The sequence below is a fragment of the Siphateles boraxobius genome, unplaced genomic scaffold (assembly GCF_051911475.1).
Source record: "Siphateles boraxobius isolate OS27281-9 unplaced genomic scaffold, OSU_SipBor_1 26, whole genome shotgun sequence".
Classification (NCBI taxonomy): domain Eukaryota; kingdom Metazoa; phylum Chordata; class Actinopteri; order Cypriniformes; family Leuciscidae; genus Siphateles; species Siphateles boraxobius.
In genome coordinates, this window is record NW_027508876.1 from 27268271 (window position 1) to 27293728 (window position 25458).

At 35.8% G+C, this 25458-nt stretch overlaps 1 protein-coding gene across 4 annotated transcripts in view; it reads left to right on the plus strand.

Moving 5' to 3' along the window:
- The window catches only part of srcin1b (SRC kinase signaling inhibitor 1b), a 53491-nt gene extending 30214 nt beyond the window's left edge, over positions 1–23277 (plus strand). The window contains exons 4-21 of one of the 4 annotated variants that reach the window (XM_077245287.1): positions 542–743; positions 2294–2619; positions 3465–4237; positions 4615–4698; positions 4942–4982; positions 6267–6290; positions 7142–7302; positions 7915–8090; positions 8187–8317; positions 9536–9683; positions 9762–9982; positions 10857–11089; positions 11298–11586; positions 11834–11976; positions 12746–12922; positions 13173–13292; positions 16191–16331; positions 23137–23277. In XM_077245287.1, the coding sequence (XP_077101402.1) occupies positions 542–743; positions 2294–2619; positions 3465–4237; positions 4615–4698; positions 4942–4982; positions 6267–6290; positions 7142–7302; positions 7915–8090; positions 8187–8317; positions 9536–9683; positions 9762–9982; positions 10857–11089; positions 11298–11586; positions 11834–11976; positions 12746–12922; positions 13173–13292; positions 16191–16331; positions 23137–23160 (3414 nt within the window). In that variant the 3' untranslated portion in view covers positions 23161–23277. Of the gene's footprint in view, positions 1–541; positions 744–2293; positions 2620–3464; positions 4238–4614; positions 4699–4941; positions 4983–6266; positions 6291–7141; positions 7303–7914; positions 8091–8186; positions 8318–9535; positions 9684–9761; positions 9983–10856; positions 11090–11297; positions 11587–11833; positions 11977–12745; positions 12923–13172; positions 13293–16190; positions 17156–23136 lie in introns of those variants that run through there. The other 3 variants (XM_077245284.1, XM_077245285.1, XM_077245286.1) reach the window with 3 other exon arrangements.
- Positions 23278–25458: the final 2181 nt, after the last annotated feature.

Genomic DNA, 25458 nt, shown 5'->3' on the forward strand with positions numbered 1-25458 from the left:
TCTATTCATCAAAGAATTTAAAAAAAATCACAGTTTCCACAAAAATATTAAGCAGCAAAACTGTTTTCAACATTGATAATAGGAATAAATGTTTCTTGCATCAAATCAGCATATTATAATTATTTCTGAAGGATCATGTGACACTGAAGACTGGAGTAATGATACTGAAAATTCAGCTTTGATCACAGGAATAAATTACATTTTTAAATATATTCAAATAGAGAACAGTTCTTTTAAAATGCAATATTATTAAAGGTAAAATGTAAAAGTAAATCTATACGAGTATAACAATTTGAGTGAATAGCTATGAATTCAAGAATGTTTTCATATTTGGTTTGTGTCCTTTTGGTTCAGTGACAGCAGCAGTCGAGCCGATATGATCATGTTATCAGCATGATTTGAGAATGTTTTTGGCTGTATGGGTTTCCTTTCACTACTTTAGAGCAACTCCACACACACATCCTAATTTTCCCTACACGGCCTTTTGCCTTCCCATCACAGTATCATTACCCTTGTAAAGCTGTTCCTCCCTCTCCTGCAGGCCAGGACTCCACGGGGCCCCGCGGGGCTCCAGCAACAGTCGCTGGGCGAGCAGGCAGGAGGGCGACTCTGTTATGCGTCTGCGGAGAGTTTGGAAAGCATGGCCGACGCTGAGCTCCCGCTGGGCTTCAGTCGCTCCAACATCCTCAGACAGAGTCTTCCACTGGCACGATCGCCCAGCCAAGCCAAACTAAGAGCACCAGGTAGGATATACAGTGCCAATGTACACTTTTATGACATTTTATTTTTGTTTTATATGCTAATTAAGCTTTCTTGCACCATGTGATTTTACTCGCTCTATCTGAACTGTTTTTTGCTCTGTTGTATAGAGTATTTAAATGACCTCAGTCTTGATTGGCTAACCTCCATATTGGGTTTAGTTCACATTGTCAGTCCTCTGGAAGGACATTAACGCTAAATACTGAGATGTAGGTGTTGAAGTAAATATTACCATGTTAATATGCTCAAAAAAGTCAAATGTTTTAAGTTAGAAGTATGGATTATATTACTTTTTTAAATTGGATTTATTATAAAATTGCCAAAGTTTGCTTTGCTATTTACCATACTGTATTGCTTTAAACCTATACATTTTGTTTTAATAGTTTTTTATTTTAATTAAGTATAAGCAATTACTTCACATTTATTTCAAATACTTAATTTATTATTGTTCAAAAGTTTGGGGTCAGTAAGATTTAAGTATTACTTTCTTAAGTAATTCTCTATTTGCCAAGACTGCATTTATTTGATCAAAAATACAGTAAAAATAGTAATATTGAGAAATATTAGCTGTTTTCTATTTTTATATATTTTAAATATCTTTTAATTATTCCTCTGATCAAAGCTGAATTTTCAGCATCATTACTCCAGTCTTCAGTGTCACATGATCCTTAAGAAACATTTCTGATTATCATCAATGTTGAAAACAGTTGTGCTGCTTAATATTTTTGTGGAAACTATAACATTATAAATTATGTAAACATTATCAATGTCTTTACTGTTTTATGTAATCTTTGCTGTATAAAAGTATTAATTAAAATGAATTTTTTTCATACAATTGAAATGCATAAATCTTAATATTGGTAAAAATATAGTGCATGGTGCTATAGCAACATCAGTGTCATGGGCTTGATTCTCAGGGAATGCATAAACTGTCATTTGAATCCAATGTAAACGAAGTGTCTACATAAATATACATTTATTTTCCTGCATGAGCCATTTTTGCTGCTTAATTTAGATAAATGTTCTGGCTGGATTGACGAGGGAGTTTTTACACTCTTAGCAGTTAAGCAAACTATCCAGACTGAGTCTGACAAAATCAATTATATACAGTTAGTTTGACTAATATGACTGGAATTTTTCTGAAATGTCAGTTAGTCAATATTAAAGTCGGCATGAAACAGTATGTCACAGTGAAATGGCTTCTGGAACAAGAACAAATGTAGGGCGGGACTTGTCAATGGGGAATTGATTGGATGGTTGTGGTTTGCTATTGGTGGATCTGATGTGAGTGACAGGTTGCCCCGCCCTCATCACCATAAACACTTCATCAGAGAAGAGAAGAGATGTCGCTGCAAGAGGGAGGGGAACTTATTTTGATTAAAGATTATTTATAATCTATTAAAAAATAAATAAGGATGTGGACGGATAAATCATTTGTTTATTAAAGCAACATCAGACTCACAGTTATGCTGCTGTATGGAATATCAGATTTAAACTAAATGTATATATATATATTTTTTGTCTTTTTTTCTAGCGGTGTTGTTTTTGCAGTTTGGTGACGAGACGCGGCGGGTGCACATCACTCATGAGCTGACCAGCATGGAGACGCTTCACGCACTCATCGTGCACATGTTCCCTCAGAAACTGACGATGGGCGCGTTGCGTTCGCCGAGCACGGCTCTCCTCATGAAGGACGAGGCGCGCAACATCTTCTACGAGCTGGAGGACCCTCGTGACATTCACGACCGCTGCCTCATCAAGATTTACTGCAGAGAAGCTCCGATGCGAGACACACACTACAACGCACAGCACGCAGCCCACCCCGTACACCACGCACACATCGCCAACGGAGATCTGCGGGTGAGTGTGTGAGACAGTGGAGAAAAAAAATATTTTATGCAAAAATGTAGGTAGATAAATACCAAAAAGAAACAACTATTTGGTAAAAAGATTAAATAATGGAAATTTTAGGAAATTTAATGAAAATAACCTTTATTTTAGATAAACATTTTCTTCATAAATTGTTATTTATACAAAGGTAATTCATGCTTTTTACCTTAAAACACAAAATTATATATATATGCCTACCGTTAAAACTTGATAGTACCTTTCAAGATTGGGGATTGAAAGACGGATTCATTAAATTGATTTTAAAAAAGTGTAACAAGATTTCTAATTTCAATAAATGCTTTTCAACTTTCTATACATCAAAGAATCCTGACAAAAATGTCATAGTTTCCACAAAAATATGAAGCAGCACAGCTGTTTTCAACATTGATAATAATAATAAATGTTTCTTGCATCAAATCATCATATTAGAATGATTTCTGAAGGATCATGTGACACTGAAGACTGGAGTAATGATGCTGAAAATTCAGCTTTGATCACAGAAATAAATGACATTTAAAAATATATTAGGCCTATATATAAATATAAAGCAGATTTTTTTGATCAAATAAACGCAGCCTTGATGAGCATAACAGTCTTTTTTTACATTGTTTTTCTGTCATTTTCACAGTATAATGATGAAATAAAGAGATGATGATCATGATGAAGAATCTGTTGTGTGTGTGTTTGTGTGTGTGTGTGTGTATGACAGAGAAAACATGCAGTAGCACTGATCTGTTCTGATGCTGTGAATTTATCTTGTCATATGCATTTACTTCCTCCTGTCTTCCCCTTTTCCGTGCTGTCTCTCTCTCCAGAGAGAGCTGGTGTACACCTCGAGGGAATCATCTCCCACGCGTCGCTTAAACACACTCCCGTCTTCCTCCTCTCCGTCGGGTTCTCCGTCGCGCTCCCAATCCCGTCTTTCTTACACAGGTGGGCGTCCGTCCTCTTACGCGGGTCCCCATCAATCACCACAGCTCCACCCCTATCAGCACCAACACCACACCCACCAAGGAGGCCACGCCCCCCAGCAGGCCCACCCTGCATTTTGCTCCTCCCCAAGTGCAATTCTGGAACGGCGTGATGTGAAACCGGATGAGGAAATTACATCATCATCGAAGAGCATGGTGTTGCTAAAAAACGAAGCGATATACGCAGACCCGTACACGCTGGTCCAGGATCCTCGTCTCAGCGTGGCCTCACAGCAAGCTTTGGCTTACCGCCGTGGATCGGTACGCTCAATTGGTGGATACCCTGCCGCGGCATTACAGTGTGAGCTCGAGGGCGCCCTCTACAGGGCTGGTGGGCCCATATACGCAGATCCGTATGCCACTATGGGTTTCCGCACCCTACCTCCAGCCTCTCCTCAAAAACTGTCTGATGGCAGGGATCCGTACGGGAGTCACCCAGGACGAGGGTCCCCTGGGAGACATGGGTTTCGTAAAGATGGCACTGTGTACATAGAGAGCCCCAAGAATCGTCCAGGAGGGCCACCTCTGGAGCAGATATGTATGCTTGGGGGCCCCGGAGGAGACGGAGGGCCGATGCCAGTGTACGGCTCAACATTACCTGGAAACGAAGAAACCAGGTAAGAGTCAATACTACTCTTCTGAAACCTCCAAAATAAATGGGACATATTATGCAAAATTCACTTTTACATGGTGTTTGAACTTAAATGCGTGTCAGCAGTGTGTGGACACAACCACCCTATAATGGTAAAAATCCACCCACTCGTTTTTTTTTAAAGGGAGTCTCTGGGAACGTAAAAAGATTTGCAATAGAATGTAAAAGTTTTGTGAGCAAATGCAAACTTTCTAGTGCAAATGCATAAAAAAATAATTTTTCCTCCCATCTCAATTTTTTCCCATCACCATGTTCCTTTAGGGCTCCATATTTCAGCATGGTTTGCTTTAACTTTAATTTTGACTAATTTTGTATGTGTATAATGGTATTTGATACTTCTAGAGATCGTATGGAGGCCATGGAGAAGCAGATAGCCAGTCTAACCGGACTGGTTCAGAGTGTTTTGACCCGTGGGCCAGACAGCCCGTAAGAAATCTGATCTTCTGTTCAATACCATTGAATATCACTATCAAACCTGAAACTTTTGAATGACTCATTTTAGAGTGGTTCTTTTACTAATGCACGTCCATGCAACTTATAATAGCATGTAAATAGTGTGTGTGTGTGTGTGTGTGTGTGTGTGTGTGTGTGTGTGTGTGTGTGTGTGCGTGTGTATGTGTGTGTGCGTGCGCGCGCTCCATGAAGATGTTTAATGTGTTTGTCTTGCAGTGAGAAGGCAGAAACAGCAAGCGACTGCTCTGCACCAGAGAGTGAGTACTATACTGTTTGAATGTGTGTGAATAATATGGCTTAAACATTTGTGGCAAACACTGTTAAAATAGTGTAAAATATCAAAGATGATCTAGAGGATGGAAAAAGCTCTAAATAAATACATCCATTCTGACAGATACATAAATAAATAAATAATGAATCAGTGTTGTCGCCTGTAGTTTTCTTCTTGAAAGCTCGGTATCTGTGCATGATTTACACAATACCACAATAACAAACGCTATGAAAATAAAAACAATGAAACAAATGCCTATCATATTAATGCTTGAACATATGAATGCATGAGCATTGTTCAGTTTATAAGGTTAATAAATTAATCTTATTGACATCAATAGGTGACTGCAATGTCTCAACAAGGCTTGAACTGTTTGTGCTTTAGAAATGCTACTATTAAACTAATTATGTTCGCAAGAACATTTAAGTGATGCGGAATAGGCGTATCAATTAACAGGTCATTAAATGAGTGAATCATGCATGGTGTTAATAAGACACAACTGTGCGGTGCACTGAAGAATGCTTATCTAAACGATAGAAGCAGGCAGGCCTAGTCCTCGAGGACCGCTGTATGATCAGTATTAAAATGATGCTCATTTGGATTGGTTTACATTAGCTAATGATTATTTGTGTTTCATGGCAGTAATCCATGACTGAGTTCATGATTTGACTGTCAGTAATGTAAATTAATTTGAAAAATGTGTTTAAACATCTTCTAAACATTTAAACATGTAAACATTTTAAACCTGATTAATATATTTAATATAACCTGATTACATATAATCAATATTATATATATATAGTTATATATAGATTATTTATAGATTATATATAGTTAAAAATATAACCTGATATATATAATTTAAAATATTTTATTTATATTCATATTTGTTTGTAATATTTTAATTTATTATTTTTATTGTATATTTTATGGTCTTTATTTTGTCTATTGATTGTAATTTATAATAAATCTGACTATATAGTATTTAATATAAATGGACTGACTTCCATTTATATTAAATATGAAGTCAGATAATAATTATAAATTATAATAAATACATTATTATTTTTAATTATATATTTTTAAATGTTTTTTTTTATTATTTTTGTTATATAATGTTTATTATTATAATTTATAATTAATAAATCTGAAATATTATATTGTCATAATAATATATGTATGTATATATTTTATTTATTTATTATAATTTATTGTACACTAGAGATTATTATTTTTGGACAGTTAACTGGTGATATTTTATTTATTTCAGCTGGAAGGTTTAGAAAGAAAAAAGGTATATTACTGTATGTCTGGCTGTCTGTCACTTTCTCGGTTTCCCTTACATCTGTTGCATTACAGATTGTGTTGCATTGCGATTTGTGCATTGCAATTTTGCGTGAGGAGTGTGTATAGAATGTTTGTTTTCAGGGATCCCAGATCCTGGAGTTTGGAAACCCTCTGTGTATGTATATACAGTGTTTATAAAAAGTGTGACTTTGACTTTTATGTTTAATTAATTTCATATATGTTTTTATTTCTAATTATAAAGCACTTTGTCTTGACAAGTGACAAAATACTCAGTTAAATACATAATGGTTATTATTATTATTATTATTATTATTATTATGTAGGACAAAAAGTCCAGTGAGGTGTACGCTTTTATAACACTGCATATAGGCTATGTCTGTCTTATGGATTATCCCTGAATGTTTTTGTTGTTTGTGGAAACTCACACTAACACTCTTGAATGTCGGTGTAATGTTTTCTCTTCCTTTTCCAGTTCTTAAAAGGATCTAATAAATACATCAGAGTCTGTTTCTGAGATTATATGACAGAGTGAATGTATATGCAAACATAAGGGTCTGAATTTGAATGTATGTTGCATGAATACAACGTATCGTAGATGGAGTGTGTACTGAGTTGTGTTGGGCTTGTTTTTTTAATGTGACTAATATTATACAAATCAAGACAAAGAATCATATGTGTTTTGTTGTAGCTTAAATGAAAATTAGACATTTTGAGAAACAGACATTTAAAGAATAATGACTTATAGGCTTATGGAGGATCAGATTTTAGATAAAATGTCATGTGTCTTTATGTAACTTTTATGTTTAATATATGCCTTTTGCTGCTGTGGATTGGTAGTGTCATCACCGTCTGCGCCTCTGGCCCTGATGCCCCCCCCGCCCACTGGAGTCTGTCAGCCAATAGCAATGTCCCGTTCACAGATGCAGCTGCACCTTACTGACCTGCAGCAGCACACATTTGAACTGCGCAAACAGCTCACACAACTACGACAATTACAGGTCTGTGCTTTCTTGTGTATTTGTCATTTCTCAAAACTTTGGTGTGTATTTAATCTGATTTTAATTTTAAAATATTTAATATATTCAATATTTTTAAAATAATATATATTTATTCAGTTTTTTTATTTTTATTCATTAATAATAATAAAAGGTGTGCATATATACAGTATATTATATAAAAATATTATATATATATAATATGTATTTATTTAGATATTATACTTTATTTATTTATTATAATATTTTTTATTTTTGTGCACTAGTGTGTATTATTTTTTGGGACAGCTGGTGTTATTTTATATTTAAAAAATATTTTTTTTTTTGCTGTTTATTTAATCTTGTGCACGTTGTGGGTATTAAATTTCTCGCTAGATGAATAGCAAAACTTCTAACTTACAAAAACATCTTCATTGTGGTAAAATTATTATAAATAATGTCTTAATGAATAAATCTTTTTTTTATAAATCATACTTTTTTGGAGCTTTACAGCCAATTGCATGGGCAATGTATACTGTATAAAGAGCATAATTTTAATACATCTATTCCTCCGAATCTTATCTAACATTATTTTATTCATTCATACAAGCTTGCATGTCTGTGTATGTCTTACAGCTGCAAAACCAGGATTCAGTTCAGGCGTTACTAAGGCAGACGGAGTCTGATTTGGGAATGTGTCTGATCGAGGCATCTCGGACACAAGAAGATCCATTACAGCGTCAACGTCTTCTTGTTGAAGAAGAGAGGCTACGTTATCTCAACGAAGAAGAACTTATTATACAACAGCTACAGTGAGCTGAAGCACTTGCTGAACCTCTAAATGCTGCACACATACTGAAAAACATGATTTATTTCCCTTGATGCGATGTGTTCCCCTGTGCTTGCAGCGATCTGGAGCGCTCTGTGGAGGAGATGAGGACGGGGGCGGGGCTTAACCATCATCTGGTGACAGAACAGGAAATAGAACAGAAGAGTCTGGAACTCAGGAGACTGGGAGAGACCGTCACTGACCTCAAGAGTGAGTGAGCGATGAAAAGGAGGAATTTGCACACAGTGAACTCAATTATAAGCATACAGAACCACACATTTATATCATTATCCTGGTGTCATGTTTATCACAGAGACTCAAAAGAGTCATTAATTCTGGAGTCAGACTGCATTTGGTTATACTGCATGTTTTTGAATGACAAAAAAAAAAATTCATAAGAGTCATCTGTTTGAGAATCAGACTACACTGGTTGAGCTGTATGTTTTTGATTCACTAAAAAGAGCTGATCCAAGAATCAATTGTTCAGACTAAACTGTTCACGCTGGATGTTTTTGATTCACTAAAAAAACTTTTTATAGCAGTCATTCGACCGTGAATTGGATTACTCTGGATGTGATGTATGTTTTTCATTGACTTAAACGAAACGACTCATTCTTCCAGAAATCGTAGTACACTGGTTCCGCTGCATGTGTTCGATTCACTAAAAAATGGCTTTTAAAAGTAATTACTTCAGCAATCATAATAACTCATAAGAGTTATTCTTTCTGCAATATGTTTGCACTGCAATTGTGCAATATGTTTTTGATTAACTGAACAGAACATTCATTCAGGAGTCAGAATACATTGGTTGTGCTGCATGTTTTTGATTGACTAAAAAGAGTCATCCATTCAGCACTGGGACTACACTGGTTGCTAGGGCTGCACAATATATCGAAATATCGCAAATGCATATATCGCGATATGCATATCGCAACAGCTTGCAATAACTTGGGTCATGAATAAAAGACAAAGAGAAAATCACTCACTGCTCTTGGCTGAATAACTTTTGTAGTTTTAATAAGAATCAGTGTATATTTCATTCATACAGTGAAAACTAAGTAGTGTTTAATTTATCTGAATTGATTATTCAGTTTCTGTTGTTAAATAAACCTAATGTAGGATAAGCTGAAACCCTAAACCCCGGGATTTACACTGATGTTAAAATAACACTTCTTAAGCTAAATATTTTTGATTTACTAAAAAGATTTGGATCTTAAGTATGAGTCTCTCAGGAATCAGTGTTTTTTATTCACTAAAAAGAACCGACTCATAAAAGTCATTCATTTGGGAAGATTATTTTGTTAACGCCATAAAATTTTGATTAGCTTGAAAACGGCTCATAATAGTCATTAGTTCTATAATAGAACTACACTGGTCTCGATATATATATATATTCTATCTATGATGTTCTACAATTTCTGTGTTTAGATCAGTTCCCCAATTTACAAAGTAAGATGCGTGTGGTGTTGAGGGTGGAGGTGGAAGCCGTAAAGTTTCTGAAAGAGGAACCGCTCAGACTGGAGGCCCTTTTGAAACGCTGCAGAAATATCACCAATACACTAACCCTTCTACGAAGGTAAAACACACACACATAAACATTCACTCCTGCTCAGTTCCATGCCTGAAGAATTCCTCAGTGTGTGTTTGTGTACAGGCAGGTATCAGAAGGTGTGTGGAGGACACCCGATGACTTCAGTAGTTCAGTTTCCAGCGCGAGTGATGCTGATTTCAGCAGGAGCTCTGATCTAGATCTTCTCAACAGCCCCTCTCTAAATCTGCCCGACCTAGGGTGCACCTTATCAGGCACTGCCACTCTTACGGCCTCCATGGGCACTAATACCACAAACGCCGGTCTAACGAGTGCCTCTAGTATAGGTGAACACCAGTTTTACATTCTCTTTGATGAACTGATTCACAGTGCTGGGTTGTACTAATCTGGATTACGTAATCAGATTCCCAAAATAGCATTTTAGAATACTCATTATCAGACTACAGTTACTTATTGATTACATGATTACCTAATGTACACAAAATAGGATTACATTTTTCAGAATTCATTTATTTTCCCTAATTATTCTTTTTTATCTTTTATTTTTTACTTCCTAAACAAAGCCTATTGCTAATATATGTTTAGAAAGTCTTACAGTTTTGTGGAATTGCAAACACAGACCGGCCACAAGTCAGGTGACCATATTAAAATGGAAAATTGAGAGGCCACGCAGCATAATTCCCCCCCCCCCCACATTTTTTAACGTTTATTTTTATTTTCACCCATGCAGTTCCTTCCCAAACCCTAGTTTGGGAAACCCTGACGTAATGTTGTTGATTGCAAAATATAAAATGTTTGTTTCTCTTATTATTTTTTATCAGTATGGATCAAGATTATACTATTTAAATGAATGTGATAAAAAAAGTTAGGTTATCAAAAAGTATTCAGATTATGTTACCTAAAATGTAATAGATACGTTACTAATTAAAATTTTTATCATGTAATTTGAATTCAGTAATGGAGGAAAAACCTAAAAACTACAATTTGTGAGTAATCTACCCAGCACTGTTGATTTATTTAATGAACTGATATATTTAGAGAATATGGAACATATATTGGTTGATGGATGCAGAATAATTTGTTATTTTAGTTAGATGATTGATTGATTGATTGATTATTTAAGAAAAATTGTTTTATTTAATTAAAAATATTTTATATATATATATATATATATATATTTTTTTTTTTTTTTCATTTTAGGAGGTACCTCAAGTCTTTCTAACGTGCTCGGCTCCGGAGTTGGTGCCAGTCTGAGCAGCAGTGGTATACCTGGCAGCACCACATTGGGAAACTGGCTGGCAGGGGCCGGGGCAACAGATCCCCTCATGCCTGAACTGGACGGCATTTCCACTGGGGCAATAAAGACCAGCGGCCTGGAAGATCTGCCCATACGCAGAGAATCTGATAAAGGAGTGTCCGTGGAGGTCCGACTGGTAATGAACGCACTTAGATTTTATATTAATGCTTGCATGGATGTCAGAAAGGATATGAATATTTACAGAAGGCTGTTTTTGATAGTTTAGTAAAGGTTGTGAGGCTCTTAAGTAATATTTTATTATTTTTTATGACATCCCTCTGGGTCTTATTTAAAGTTGCTGATCAATGTGAATCTCTGTATCACATGTGGGCATGTGTCTTTAGGCTGCGGAGCGAGACTGGGAGGAGAAGAGAGCCAGTTTAACTCAGTTCAGCGCTCAGGACATCAACCGTTTACTGGAGGAAACTCAAGCTGAGCTGATGAAGGCCATTCCAGATCTGGACTTCGCTGCCAAGCAGATCACCAAACCGGCCGTCCCCCCAAAACCCCAACTATCCTCCCTCCCGGCACCCGGTTCAGCATCCTCCACCCCCAGTTTAACACCTGAACATCAGCCCAGCAAGATCCCACCAAAACCACCCAGCAAAGACGGCATCCCACGCAGGGGATCGGGTGAGATTACATTATTAACCGCACCATGAACTACAACAACTGCCTTATGATTTTGAATTACAGCCTAATTATTTATATATGCTTTTAAGTGTTTCTTGACTCCTGATAAATTCTCACAATTGCAAATATATCGCTTGCTTGCTTTATTAAAGACAAAAACTGCCTAATTTTGGCAATAGAGCTTTATGATTTGACTGATCAATAGATAGATGATTAGGTTTATTGATTGAATTGATTGATTGATCAGGGGAGCTGACCGTGCCACGGTATCGTACAGAGAAGCCGTCCAAGTCTCCGCCTCCTCCTCCTCCACGACGAAGTTTCCCATCAGGCCTTGGGCTAACTACCAACAGCAGCGGAGAAGTGATCACCATAAACAAGAGTATGAAGGTGAACAACAATTTTCAGTGTTTTTGTATATAGCCTTATATCTTCTTAACGTTAGGTGGTGCTGTCTTTAAAATTTTTTGGCGCTTTAATGGCATACTGTAGATTACATGTACCAATTTTTTAACCAATGCGTCAGTGTTAAAAAAATATAGACATTTATGACAAATTTCAAAATGGCGGACAGGTGATTCATCTGATCCTGGCAAAATCAAATTCAGCATTGTTTATTGTTAAAAGGATCCCCATTAGCTGTCACCAAAGTGACATGAGCGAGAGCATGGCCCAAGGGATCTGTAGTTCAAATGTTATGAACAAAAATAGTAATTTTTCGGATCTCATGTCCTGTAGGTGGCGCTGTTCCTAAATTTTGCATGTACCCTCAGGTCATGGAGCTATTTAAGGGTACTAAGTTTTGTTTTGATAGATTAAAGTTTTGCCAAGATATAGCATCTAATCTATTTTGGGTCAAGATTATTAGTTTCACATCATCATATCTTTTGAACAGAAAAATTCTGGTCAGTCATTTCTTTGTAGCTCAGTCCAGTGATCATCTGAGCCAATTTTGGTAAGAATTAAAAAAAATTTGAAGGAGGAGTAGCGTAGTTACAAATTCAAATGCTTTTGTATAAGCAGATGCAATATAATTAATGAGTACTTTGGCTTTGTACTCGATCAGCTGTTAACTATTTTCTTTATTGCTTGCACTGATATTTTGCAGTTCCTGCATGTTTATTAGATTGCCCTATTCATGCACATGTTGTTTTTGTAGAAGATTGAGAACAGAGAGGAGGCTGAAGTACCGACCCACTCCCAGACGCCACCCGTCAAACTGAGACGCCCATCGACCTCGGACGGGCCCCGACCTGCATCCACACCTCCGGTCATCGCCGCTTCTGGGAGGAAAGAGGATGAGGATGAAGATGAGAAGATAATGGCAGAGCTGGAGGTAAAAAGCGAACATACTGCTGTCGAAATTAAATAGTGTCCTTGATACCATTTTAGTGTGTGTATCTACATTTAGGAGCTATTTAGAGAGATGACACTGAGGTACAGAAACTCACTCCTGATTGGTCGGTTATTCAGTAAATGCATACGTAATAATTTTGATTGTTAGCTTTGCGAATAATGTTTTTTTTTTTATTCTTCTCCAAACCCAAACACATCAATGCGCTAATCCACACACACCAACACGACAGGCATTTCAGAGAGCCCCAGTGAGACTGAGGGTCACTGCTCAGGCCAATAACCCTGCCGAGGTCACTCCTAACAGTGTTGACAGGGCAGGCCAGTGGATCAGCAACTCTCTGTGGAGAGAGGTAATGTGTTAACTGCCAAACCTCTCTCAGGCCTTCCTATAACTTGAGGTTCTGAGGTTTTTCCTGAAGCTTACTAATGCACTCTGACACAAAACCTATTAATCTGTCATCTCTTCAAGTCTTTAACCAGCTGTGCTACTGCATGTTATTAGACAGCTTGAATGAAGTTTAGTATTGAAACGCAGCGATAAAAACAAACTGGGAACTAAGTGGTTTTTTAATTACTTTTTTTTAAGTATTTCTTGACCCGTTATATCTAATTTGTGAAAGTCTGTTTCCACCCCAGAGACTTATTTATCTTAATTACTTTATTATAATAGAATATAATATTAAATACTATACAATAATTATATAATTTAACTTAATGATAATAGTAATATTAAATAAAATATTAATATATTTTATATATATAAAATATTTTTTAATTGCACATTTCTCTTAATTGTTTTATTAAATAATAATAATACTATGATATTACTTAATAAAGCAAGCAAGTAAGCATATATTATATTATAGTATTTTATTTAATAATAATATAATAATAATGATGATGATTATTTATGATTGATTATTAAGCAATTAAGTATTACATAATTACATATTTTGTGATAATGATATTATTTTTAAATAATTGTATTCATAATTGTATTTATGTAATGTATTCATATTTTATAATATATTATAATTTAATTATTATTATTCAATGCAATCAATAAAAACACATGTCAAAAAAATTATATAAATTCTGTAACTGCAAAAGGTACATGTAAATAATTATTAGCACTGTCATTATTATTCAAAAAATAACATTCTTTTCTTTATAAGCTAAGCTGATGGAATAAACAGCTTGATATCAGTCAAGGTCATCTCTTTTCCTCTCTCTCTATCGTTTCTTATGTCAAACTGTGCCTCTTCTGCACAGTGACAGTAATGTTGTGACACTGTAGTAGCGAAATCAATTTTAACAAGCTTAAAGTCTTTAAAGCAAAACTCTCAAGAGCCAAGAACAAACAAGCAACACAAAAACATGTCAGTTACTGCAGTCTAAATGAACTGTACCTGCTCTTCTGTCTCCACAGCTTTTCCTCACAGTATATCTTTCTTACCTTTGTACTTCCTCAATGTCACTCATTCCGTTTACTGTGTAGACAAGCCATTTGTTACAGAAAACTATAGCAGTAGCGGCCAATAAATTCAGAACTTCTGAAGAAAAATGTCACAGGTCTATTAGACAGTGTCAGTGTCACCTGAGATATCTGGACAGCCTGTGTGTGTGTGTATGTACTGTATGTGTGTATCTTGCTGCATTGTGAGGAGTACTACTAATCTCTCGCAATGAAAGAAAGAGTGTAGAAGTGCGAAACAGTGCTAATATCAGCTTCTTTGCACACATGCAGGGTGTCAGTCAACACTACTACTGCTGCATGCTGGTCTATAGAGATTCCCTGTTCCGCTTTCTTTCATTCAATTAGTGTTTCTATTTCTATTCCTTTGGCTCCGTTCCAAAACCTAGCGAACTGCGTCCACATATGCAGCAACCGAACAGGTCGCTAATGGATCAGTGACTGATTTGAAGTGCTCTTCATGGTTAGCGTTCCGTTCACACAATTAATGCACATCACATGAAATGCAGACTCTCGACTAATGCTCAGTTTGTACACATTTTACATGTAGTTATTATAGTAAATATATAGTATTATATAAAACAGAGAATGGATGGATCATCATTCATCATTATTATTATTATTATATCCTCTGGTACTGTTCACGTGTCGGTCAAAAATTACAGATTTTTAATTTTATTTCAATGACAATTGTATTGTATTTTAGTTTCCTGTATTTTTTTATTTCATATTTTGTATTTTTAGAGGATTTTATGGTTCTAAATTCTATTTATGCAGTAGTTATAATCAATTTATTCACTTTTTTTGAGCATAGACCTGAAAATGCAATTTCCAACTTAAACAGTCATAAATCTTGAATGCTTTGGAGCACACACGTAAGTTTGGTCTCTTTTTAAAGACGTCACTTGGCAGATTATTGCTGACGTAGAAAAAGTTTAACAAGGTGAACTTGAAAAGAGTTAAAAATTTTGCATGAATTGTTATGAAAATATGCACAAAAATACCATTTTCAATTTTATATGAAATATATATTTTCCAAAACACGTTTAACTGTGAGAAAAGTAAAGCCATAAATATAAACAAGTTGTGTTCCAAATTCGAGGTTTAATCCTCAAAAAATTAGCTTTCAGTAAGAATTTGGGCGCAGTACCAAACATTTCCACTACATGAAATTCATCTCCCATTTATTTTCCAATGCGCTCATTTTTGCCAATTTTTTTGACATAATTTTTTTTCAGGACCATTTAACCTTTTCGATTCATGTCCATCATTTTGTGTGTGTGTGTGTGTGTGTGTGTTTACACAAGCAAGTGCCAAAACCTTTGCCAAGTTTTGTACCATTCCGATGAAGTAAAATTTTAAAAAAAAAGCGTAAATTTTTTTTTTACAATTTTTCCGGTCAGCACCAGAGACATTATTTCTCACATCGTGACTTAATTTCACAATGTGACTATTTCTTATTTTAAACTTTCTCACAATTAGTTTTATTTTCACTCTAAGGCAGAGATGGGCTTCCATACCACTACTAGCTTACCACCTTAGCAATCAATAATGCAACTCACATATTCTTCGTACAAATGATGTGTAACAGCTTTCACATCAGAAGCAGACGTGTTGCCTGGGTGATTAGCGCACTGGGTTTTGGAGCAGAGCTTTCATTGTGACACTCTTCCAACAAATGTGAATTATTCAAACTCAGTCCCATGGCTAAAACACACACGGTCATTTTCCAACCTGCTGTTGTTTTTTCATGTTTGTTCTCTCTGGTTGTCAGCCTGTAGGCACTCCTCCGGGCTCGGGGAAACTGGTTCAGTCGTCTGCAGCGTCTCGTCTTCGACACCTACAGCAGAGCAGTCTGGAGCGCAGGAGCAGAAAACAGGAGGAGTTCCCTAAACTACAGCAGGGTCAGCAGCAGGTATTCCACTTCTAACAATCGCTGCGCCCTGCTCTCCCGCAGACTGACGCTCTCGCTCTGATCCACGCTAAAGACACGAGTCAGAACTGTCGTTAAGTGCAAACTCATCCGTCGACCCCAATGACTGTAACACTTGCAGCTGAGCACTTACTTTCAGATTAGCTGCTATATCTCCAGTTGCTGCGCAGATGTAATGGTTGTCCACAGTGCTGTGGGGTTCAGTATGCACAAGTTCCTCTGATTTCCACGTACGCTCACAGATTACGTATTTTTCTCTTCCATGCGACATGAACTATTCTTCCAGGAAAACCAAACAGCACAATATAGTGTATCACAATGCCAGGGAACAACGCCAAAATACATAGTGTCTCTGTTTGTGGTTTGTTTCGACTCTTGGAGAAAAAGTTGACGTACGGCAGAAATATATGGTACGCAAGTACACAGCGTGGAATAAAAATTAGCGCCTGTGTTCACGTACATTACAGTTCAAAATGATGGGGTCGGTAAGTCTCATGTTCACCAAGGCTGCATGTGTTTGATCAAAAATGCAGTAAAAAAAGTAATATTGTGAAATATTATTACAATTTAAAATAACTGTTTTCTATTTGAATGTAGTTTAAAATGTGATTCATTCCTGTGATCATTACTCCAGTCTTCAGTGTCACATGATCCTTCAGAAATCATTCTAATATGCCGATTTGCTGAAGCATTTCTTGTTATTATCAATGTTGAAAACAGTCGTGCTGCTTCATATTATTGTGAAAAATTTACTGCCACTTTTGATCAATTTAATGCATCCCTGGTAAATAAAATTACAATTATATTGACCCCGAACTTTTAAACTGTAGTGCAGTTGCATAGAATATTTTTCAGGCCTAAATGTCCTTAAATGTTTCAGAGATGGTGGTTGGCATCTCAGCGGTGTTCAATATGCCAATGAAGTCGTAATGATGCCAGCTAATTGGGCAAATTGAAGTCCTTGTGCCATCTTTCAGTTTTCTTTTGATCTCTTTCACTCTTTGTCTATAATCCTTTAAGTAAATATACTGGTCTGAAGCAGTGTTTTGATGAGCACTCAAGCTGTCAGGTCCCAGTTGAAAGAACCTTTTGTACTGTTCTTGTGACAGGACAGGTCAAGGTGATATGGCATACGTGACCCAGATACTTTCTGACATTGTCACTGTGATGCTTTAATGTGTCAAAGCTTTTGAAAGATTGGTAAGAAAAGAGAAGGAATTGGAGATGAGACATGTGCTTTGATCATGTTCAGTTTTGGCTTGCTACCAACCTGGAAAAAGGGGTTTAATTTAGGATGTTAAAGTGAACATAAAACTGCTTTTGCAATGTCTTAATCTGAGTTTGGTGTGGGAAAAAATACTTGGTTGAGATTTTATCCATCAGGAATTGATTGGATTTAAAAAACATTTTTTAATTTTTAAAATTAAATAATGCACTCTAAATAATGGACAAAAAGACCAGGAACACATATTAGGAAAGTAAATACATTTTTAGTAGCAGAGGTTCTATATAGAACCTTAAAGGAATAGTTGAGCCTAAAATTAAAATTAAGTCATCATTTACTCTCCCTGTTCTCATCATTCTTTCTTTAATGGTCCACATAAGGAGAATTAAAAAAAAAAGTCCTATATAATGCCAGTGAATAGCAACCAGCATCAAGATTTTTAAAATAGACGCAATAATATTACATAATGATCCCAGGCGACATGTGCCGTATATTCTTGGTTTATACGATAGGGTTTAGTGAAAAATTAAGTGAAATTTAATGTATTATTTTAACGAAATCCTTGACCTTGGCCGTTAGTCTTGAGTGCACGACTGCACAACATGCATGTTCATGTGACTCTATTAGTTCACTCCGTATTGCCCAGAAAAAACACAAATTTGAGAAATCAAGATTAACATAAACATGACATGGTATACAATACATAGAAATCCCAAAAGAGTATCCGTGTACTTCCTTCACTGAGTCAAATATCACCGGACCATCAGATGACACTCAGAATGATAGTTGACAGATGTGAACACAATAACTTTTTGTTACGACGAGCAAGTTACATAAGTTGTATTTCATGTCGTGTGTTTGTTAATCTTGATTTCTCATAACTTGTGTGCTTTCTCTCATAACTTTTGTCTTTTTTTTTTCTAAGAGTGTAGGACAAAACAAAACAGCTTTTAATTTAGAATCACACAATGTTAAGAGGAAAATATGATGAATATGCGAGTGAAGAGGGGATGTTAACACTGCAGTGTTCCTGTACTCTTGCAGTCTCTATCTATCAGAGCAACTCGCAAAGTCAGCGTTCCCCAAAATCCATCCCGAAAGAACGAGAGGAGAGAGAGAGACTGCATGCAAACCCTGAGGGAAGGAAGTGAAAAATGGGATGGAAAGACAGAGAAAAGGATGAGATAAGTTTCTCTTCCCATCTTCTGTCATCTCTCTCTCACTCCTCCAGGGTTAATCTGCAGACTATTAGCTAACTGTAAGCTCAGGGTTACCCAGCCTGCTGCAGTCGCTTTAATTCACTTCAGGGGGAAATTAATGTCTCCAAAATTAAAATAGTGAATCTTTTAATTGGAAGCGACATGAATGCAAGATAAGTTATTTTACAGACAAGCCAGTTAAAGGAACAGATCACCTAAAAAATGCTAATAGTCATTTTCTCATCCTCATGTCATGCATGACTGACACTCTTTATTTTGTTGCAGGAGAAAAATGTGTGTAAGCTGTTGTTTTAAAGGTGACTTTTTTCTTTCTTTTTTTTACAAAGCCGCACCATAAAAGAAGTGTAGTCCTTACAACAAGTCAAACCGGTTTGGGTGTATAAATGACAAAATTCTCATTTTTATGTGAATTTTACACAGAAAGAGATAGGTTGGGTCTGTCTGCGATTCCTCTGTGTGATTGGATGGATTCCTGTCCATGTGTTGTTGTCAGGGATACCTGTCACTAAGAAAGTGTTTCTAAGGCACAGACTGAGGGAATTAAACATGGAATGAGGCAAACAGCCCCTCTATAAGCCAATTCTCATCACTCCGTCAAACATGTTTGTTCAGTTGGAGAAACAGCCTTTGTCTGGTCGTGGAATGCCTGAGAAGTGACTGTAATCTAGTGATTGTCTGCGTTTGTCCGCATCTGTGGTTGCGGTGTGACTTGGCCTTATAGCAACCAAAGTCTGTGATTCCTGCATTCCACACATTTTAGAAACTGCGACTGCTCACTTGGTTAGATTTAATTCATCTAAATAACAGGAAGGTTTAAAGAATGGTTTGCTCTCATACTTTAGCTTAAAAGGCATGGCGCTATATAGAAACATGATTCCCAGGGAATGCATGAACTGATGAAAAAAGTGTCTACCGCAGGCATAAATGTAATGGTATACTGTATCCTGATTATGCTTATGGATGTGATCCAAGTTTGACTCTTTTTCATTAGTGAAAATGAGTGCATTGCATAATGGGATGTACTGTAGAATCCCGTGCAGCAAGTGCTTTATATTATCTACACACTGTACACAGTATACTTGGTGCCAGTGTTATTTTAGTATTATTTATATACTATTATAGTATTTATTCATATTTTTAATAGGCTTTTATTTTTATATTTTTGGTATTCATTTTAATTATAGTTTAAGTTGTAGTCATTTAATTTGTATTAGTTTTTGTTTCAATTAATGGAAAGATTTGTAATAGTTTTAGTGCTAGTTATACAACATCGCTTGGTGAATACTAAAATAACAAATACTGTAGCCTAAGTGGTATGGTAGTATGCCATATCAAACATACCTATAGTCATGCCAGGCTTTAAACTCCAGAAAAACCTTGTGAATTCAGTTAATGCACATAGAACTGTGTTAAATCTGAAGTTTGTGATTTGTTGACTTGATAGTATTTGGGCCGCATTTACACTGCAGGTCTTGATGCCTAATTCCGATTTGTTGACTATATCCGTTGTCAGGCTTACATCTTCTTTTAAAAGTGATCCATATCCGATATCTGCATTTACACTATACACTTGGCGAAACAACCCAAGGTAGACGTACTGACCTGGAAAAGCTTAGGCCGAAAAGTAAGTAAAAACGTTGCCATTTGCAATCGACTAAGACGAAATGATAATACAAGCTCTCTTGAGCTAACGGCTCACACGACATCAAACTTCAGCATTACTCCACTGGGTTGAGCTTTCGTCCTCCATTGCGCCATTGAAAAGAGTCATGTGATCGTGGTTGAGTTGACGTCATTCGTAATTTTTTTATCGGTTGTACGACTCACACTGATGGGAATATACACATAAGAATGAGGCCTGAAACCATGTGCTTTTTTTCCTGCTTGCACATTCGAGAGTCACATTTGTGCCACTGGGAGGAATAAATCAGATTTGGGTCACTTAACAAGGGCCTTGATGTACTTACTTTAAACTAGATATACTAACTGAATTGCTCCTTTATTTTGTTGCAGCGAGCAAGTGATTAAAACGCTGCTAAGACAGCAATACTGTACAAGACTTAGTTTGTTCTCTAAAGGCAGCGTTCACATTAGTTTGGTTCTAATCCCCTTCAGGATTGGCCTGTAATCGTGGCCTGAATGTGTGTGTGTGCAGGCAGCTGTCTTTATTAGCGCCGACAGCAGATCAGTCTCGTGTGTGTGTTCAGTGCAGTAAAGCACTGCGGTCTCGACCTCAACGGGACATGGTTGGCAGTCATCAGTCAATGACCAACAGCTCCGGCTTTGTTCCCAGGCAAAGATCTGGCTAATTTGGCACGGCACAAACTGCGGCGGGCCGTCCTCTCCCGGAAAGAGGCTTCACTCGGGCTTAATGGGAGGTCTGTGCTGTGAATCGGACAACAGACTGTCTGGACGCTCGCTCTGTTGACCATTTTGGCTCAGTGAGTGCGAACACAGAAGGCTGTGAAGAAGGGAATATTTATTCTTGAAAGGTCAACTTGTTTGTTGACCCTGGGCGCAAAGAAATGTTTGTTTGCCATTTTCTGGGCCTTTTTCAGTGGTATGTGTGTTTGTGTCTCTGGAGTTTAGAAGGACCTCGCTGTAGATGTTTAATAAGGTGGATGGAATCGTGCACTTGCTTTTAGAGACGCTTTCGCTGAGTGCCCTTAAACTAACTGAGCGCTGTGGGGAGCAGTGATGTGGAAAAATTATTCAGCCTGATTTTCTAAGCAGAGTTGGTGCTTCTGAGCTTAGCTTGCTCGTTTGTTAGCAAATACTTTATGTATATATATTCTAAAGCTGCTATGGTAAATAATTATTTTATCAGAGAGAGAGAGAGGAACGAAGGATTAAAATAGTGCCACGAGGTGAGAGAAATAAATGCTGCTAGTCAGACACAAAGATTTCCAGCTAATTTGTCAGTTCACAGTGAAAGCAAAAATGCAGTGTGATGTCACTCAACCACAGCCAATCAGAATATATTTGATGTTGGGTGTACAGTTGGAATGGAATTTTAGACCAATGAGATTTCGTTATGGGTGTGGCTTTTTTTGGGGTGGTGGTTGCAGCTAGTAAAAATGCTCAAATTAAAATTATTTCAGATTCTTTCTTTTTTTTATGTCATCAGTCTAGGTAGGTTGGTAAGTTTAGATACATTTCGCCTACTGGGAATTTGGTTGTTCTTCTGTTGGTGGCATAGTTCAAAATATCTCTCTTCCCTTTACCATAATCCAAATCAAAATCTGAATATTAATGTGATTACAGACAGGGATTATCTACTTGTTTTCTGAGCACACTGATATATCTTGTACTCCAATCTTGTACGTCAGTGTTATTTTAGTATTATTTATATACTATTATAGTATTTATTAATAATTTGATTTAGCTTTATTTTTATAATTTCTTTTTTAACGTTTTAGTTTAACGTTAGTTTTTGTGCTTTTGTCATGTATTTCTTTTTTATATTTCTATTTAGCTTTATTTTATTTCAATTAGTTGCCAAGGCCAGGCATTTTCATTTTCATATAATATTTACATTTTATTTGATATCTGCTTTATTTCAATTAACATATTTTTAATAGTTTTAGTTTTAATAGTGTAAAAGTGTGTTCAGCGCAAGTCCATTTATTTGGCTGAATAACTATTAAGCAACTTTGATAACCTTAAAATGATCTTTTAACATTGACTATCACAGAAACTGAAGAAAGACGGCCTCCTAGTGCCCATTGTATGTATGACAAAAAGGAGGAAGGCAAAATCACTTATCTCTCTCAGTCTATGCATTACTAAACGTTTAGTGGACAAAGACAGATTGCAAAAGAAATGACAATGTATTGATTATTTCTTTCTTTTCTCTTCTTTTATCCACTCACCTGTCCTAACTTGCTTGTATTTTATCCCCAGTCCATCCTTTCCTGACCTCTTCTCATTATGCTGAGGTTATAAGTCTTTATATCTATATATGTTGTATATACAACACAAGCCCTGTATCTTTTCCTTTAGTCAGAGAATCATACAATTCTTCCTTTATAATTAAAGCTAGAAATGACAATTTTTAGATTAGTAGAAAAAAGCACGTAAATAGGATTTTAATTCTATTTAGGATAATGATTAAGAATTGAATTGACTTTATCCAACACAGTCAGTTTTTGTTTTCACAAAGGAAACAACATTTTTCATTTTTGGTCAAACCTCCATGTTCTTTTCTGTCTCACGGCCTCAGATTGTCCTAGCATTGCCAATCATTTTTTTTGTACTGGCATGTTGACTATCAGCCTCCAAGTATTGCCCTGAGTGGTCCTACATTGCCCCCCTTTTACCCTGAGATCTGATCCTATCCAAGGTGAACGCTTCATGGGGACGATGACCCTAGAAACCAGGGGACGCACAGGTGACCTCTGAGCCTAAAGCATCTCCTCCGCTAAAGCAAGCACAACACATCAGTACTGAAGAGCTTTGACAAAGGTACGAGTCTAATTGTAATTTTATAAGTTAAAAAAAAGCTGGTCATATGGTTACAAATAAGAGCCAGTATATGTACACTGAATAAACAATGTAAACTATATGGTATACTAAACATGAAGCAGTTACAATCCACTAATGTAAACACACGTATGTTAATATACAGTAATCGTGAAACATTTAAGGGTGAATCTCATGAAAACATGCCCATATCATATTTGATCCCAAAACGTAAGAATTAAGGTTCTTTTAGAACTATTAACACCTTATTTTTAGGACTATTGAAATGTTTTGCATTTATTTTATGCCATTTTAGCATAATTTTACCCCAAAATGCATCCTCCTTACAGTAATGCATTTTACTGTTCATTTTTGAGTTTTTTTTTGGTAATTCCCATTATTCTAAATGTTTATTTTTATATTAGAGGCACATTATTGCTATATATATATATATATATAAAACATATAAGCATGTTTTAATGATATAAAAACCTCTTATATGTCAAAAGATTAAGGACAATTAGATTTCTGACCCCTTTAAGCAAAACATTTATTTTTTTCCTTTATATTATATAGTATATAATAGTATTATAGTATATTTTTATACTTTGGGGTGAAATATGACTATGAAATTATTGTTCTTGACAGGTTTCATGAGATTCAACCTTTAAATGATGTGTAGTTGGGTCTGTTTTAGATATTAGCTTAAGTTCAAATCAGACTGTCGAATTAATCTTAGTAGACTTGACTTTCTATAAAGAACATTCTGTATTCAACTAGAAAATAAATGTTACCTTACAGTTAAATACTGTAGTAAACATCTTCAAGCTATTGACAAGATAATTGGTGAATATTTATCAAGAATAAGCTAGATATTTTATATAAGATTAACTTTTGTATTTTTATACTAAAAAGGGAGAATGTGTAAACATTACTAAGATAGCGTGAGGTACATGCCTTATCCAAATTCATATTGTATGACTTCTTGAAAAGCGTTTGATGAAGAATGAAACTCGCAATCTTAGTACTATATGAATCAAATCAATTTTCTGTGTGTTCCCCCAGTGGATTTGAAGTGTGAGAGCAAAACATAAGCATTATATTTTGTTATTTGACAGCATATTTAAATGTATGGGTGAAGCACTTTGTGTGTCACTGGGACGTATTCGCAACGTTGTCGTATGATGAATAACCAGTTGACAGTGAATAATAAATTGCTATAGACTGTTTAGATCAATATTCCGATAAATTGAAATTACATTCATATTTGATGAATGCCAAGAGTTTGTAAACAACTGCCTCACTGCCATTGTTTTTCCATTTTCTGCTTAGTGTATATACACACACACACACACACACACATATATATATATATATATATATATATATTTAAAAGATGCTATAGTTTGGCTTGGTGGTCGTGTCCATCGAATGCCTAATACATACCTCATTACTTTATTTTTCGTGTCTTAAAATGACTTCTCTGAAGTAGAATAGACCCAAACTCTGATGCGACACACATCCGAGCACCAAATGCTGTGTTAACACACTGATAAATGTGCAAAATACATGTACAAAAGAACAGAAGAACTGTGTAACTGTATATAAACTGTATGATCATGGATATGTTAATTTAGGGTATTTTTTGTAAACGTTTTTTTTTCTACCAAAAGATTTTGAGATTTCTGAACTGCATGTAGATAGATATCTTCTCAAAGTCTGCATGCAGAATCCTCTCTGTAAGTTCTGTTTACAAGTGTAAGATAGATGGATTTCCGAATTAATCAAGAGACACTTTTTTTAAAAGAATAAAAATAGTTCAATGTGAGTAGACGGGTCAATCAGATCCTTTTCACTGTTGTCTAATCTGTAACAAACCATTCAAGCATTCCAAACCGCTTTGGTGATTTAACATGTCTAAAAAAAGTAACTCCCATTTTTCATTAATGCAACATATAGAATGTATATAAATCTATCGACAACTACTTGTGATAAAACAATAACAAAGTGTGAATGCAATGTTGACCAATAGAAATATATCTATATGGAAATGTTATAATGCAAAAGTTGTTTTAATGTTGAAAAAACCTCGTCTGGTTCTGTATGTACAAGAGACTGTTGGTTTTGAATGTTCTCGTGCTGTTTTTGTGACTATTAAAGTGAATATCTTCTACTACAGACTTGTGCGCTAATTGTTATCCAG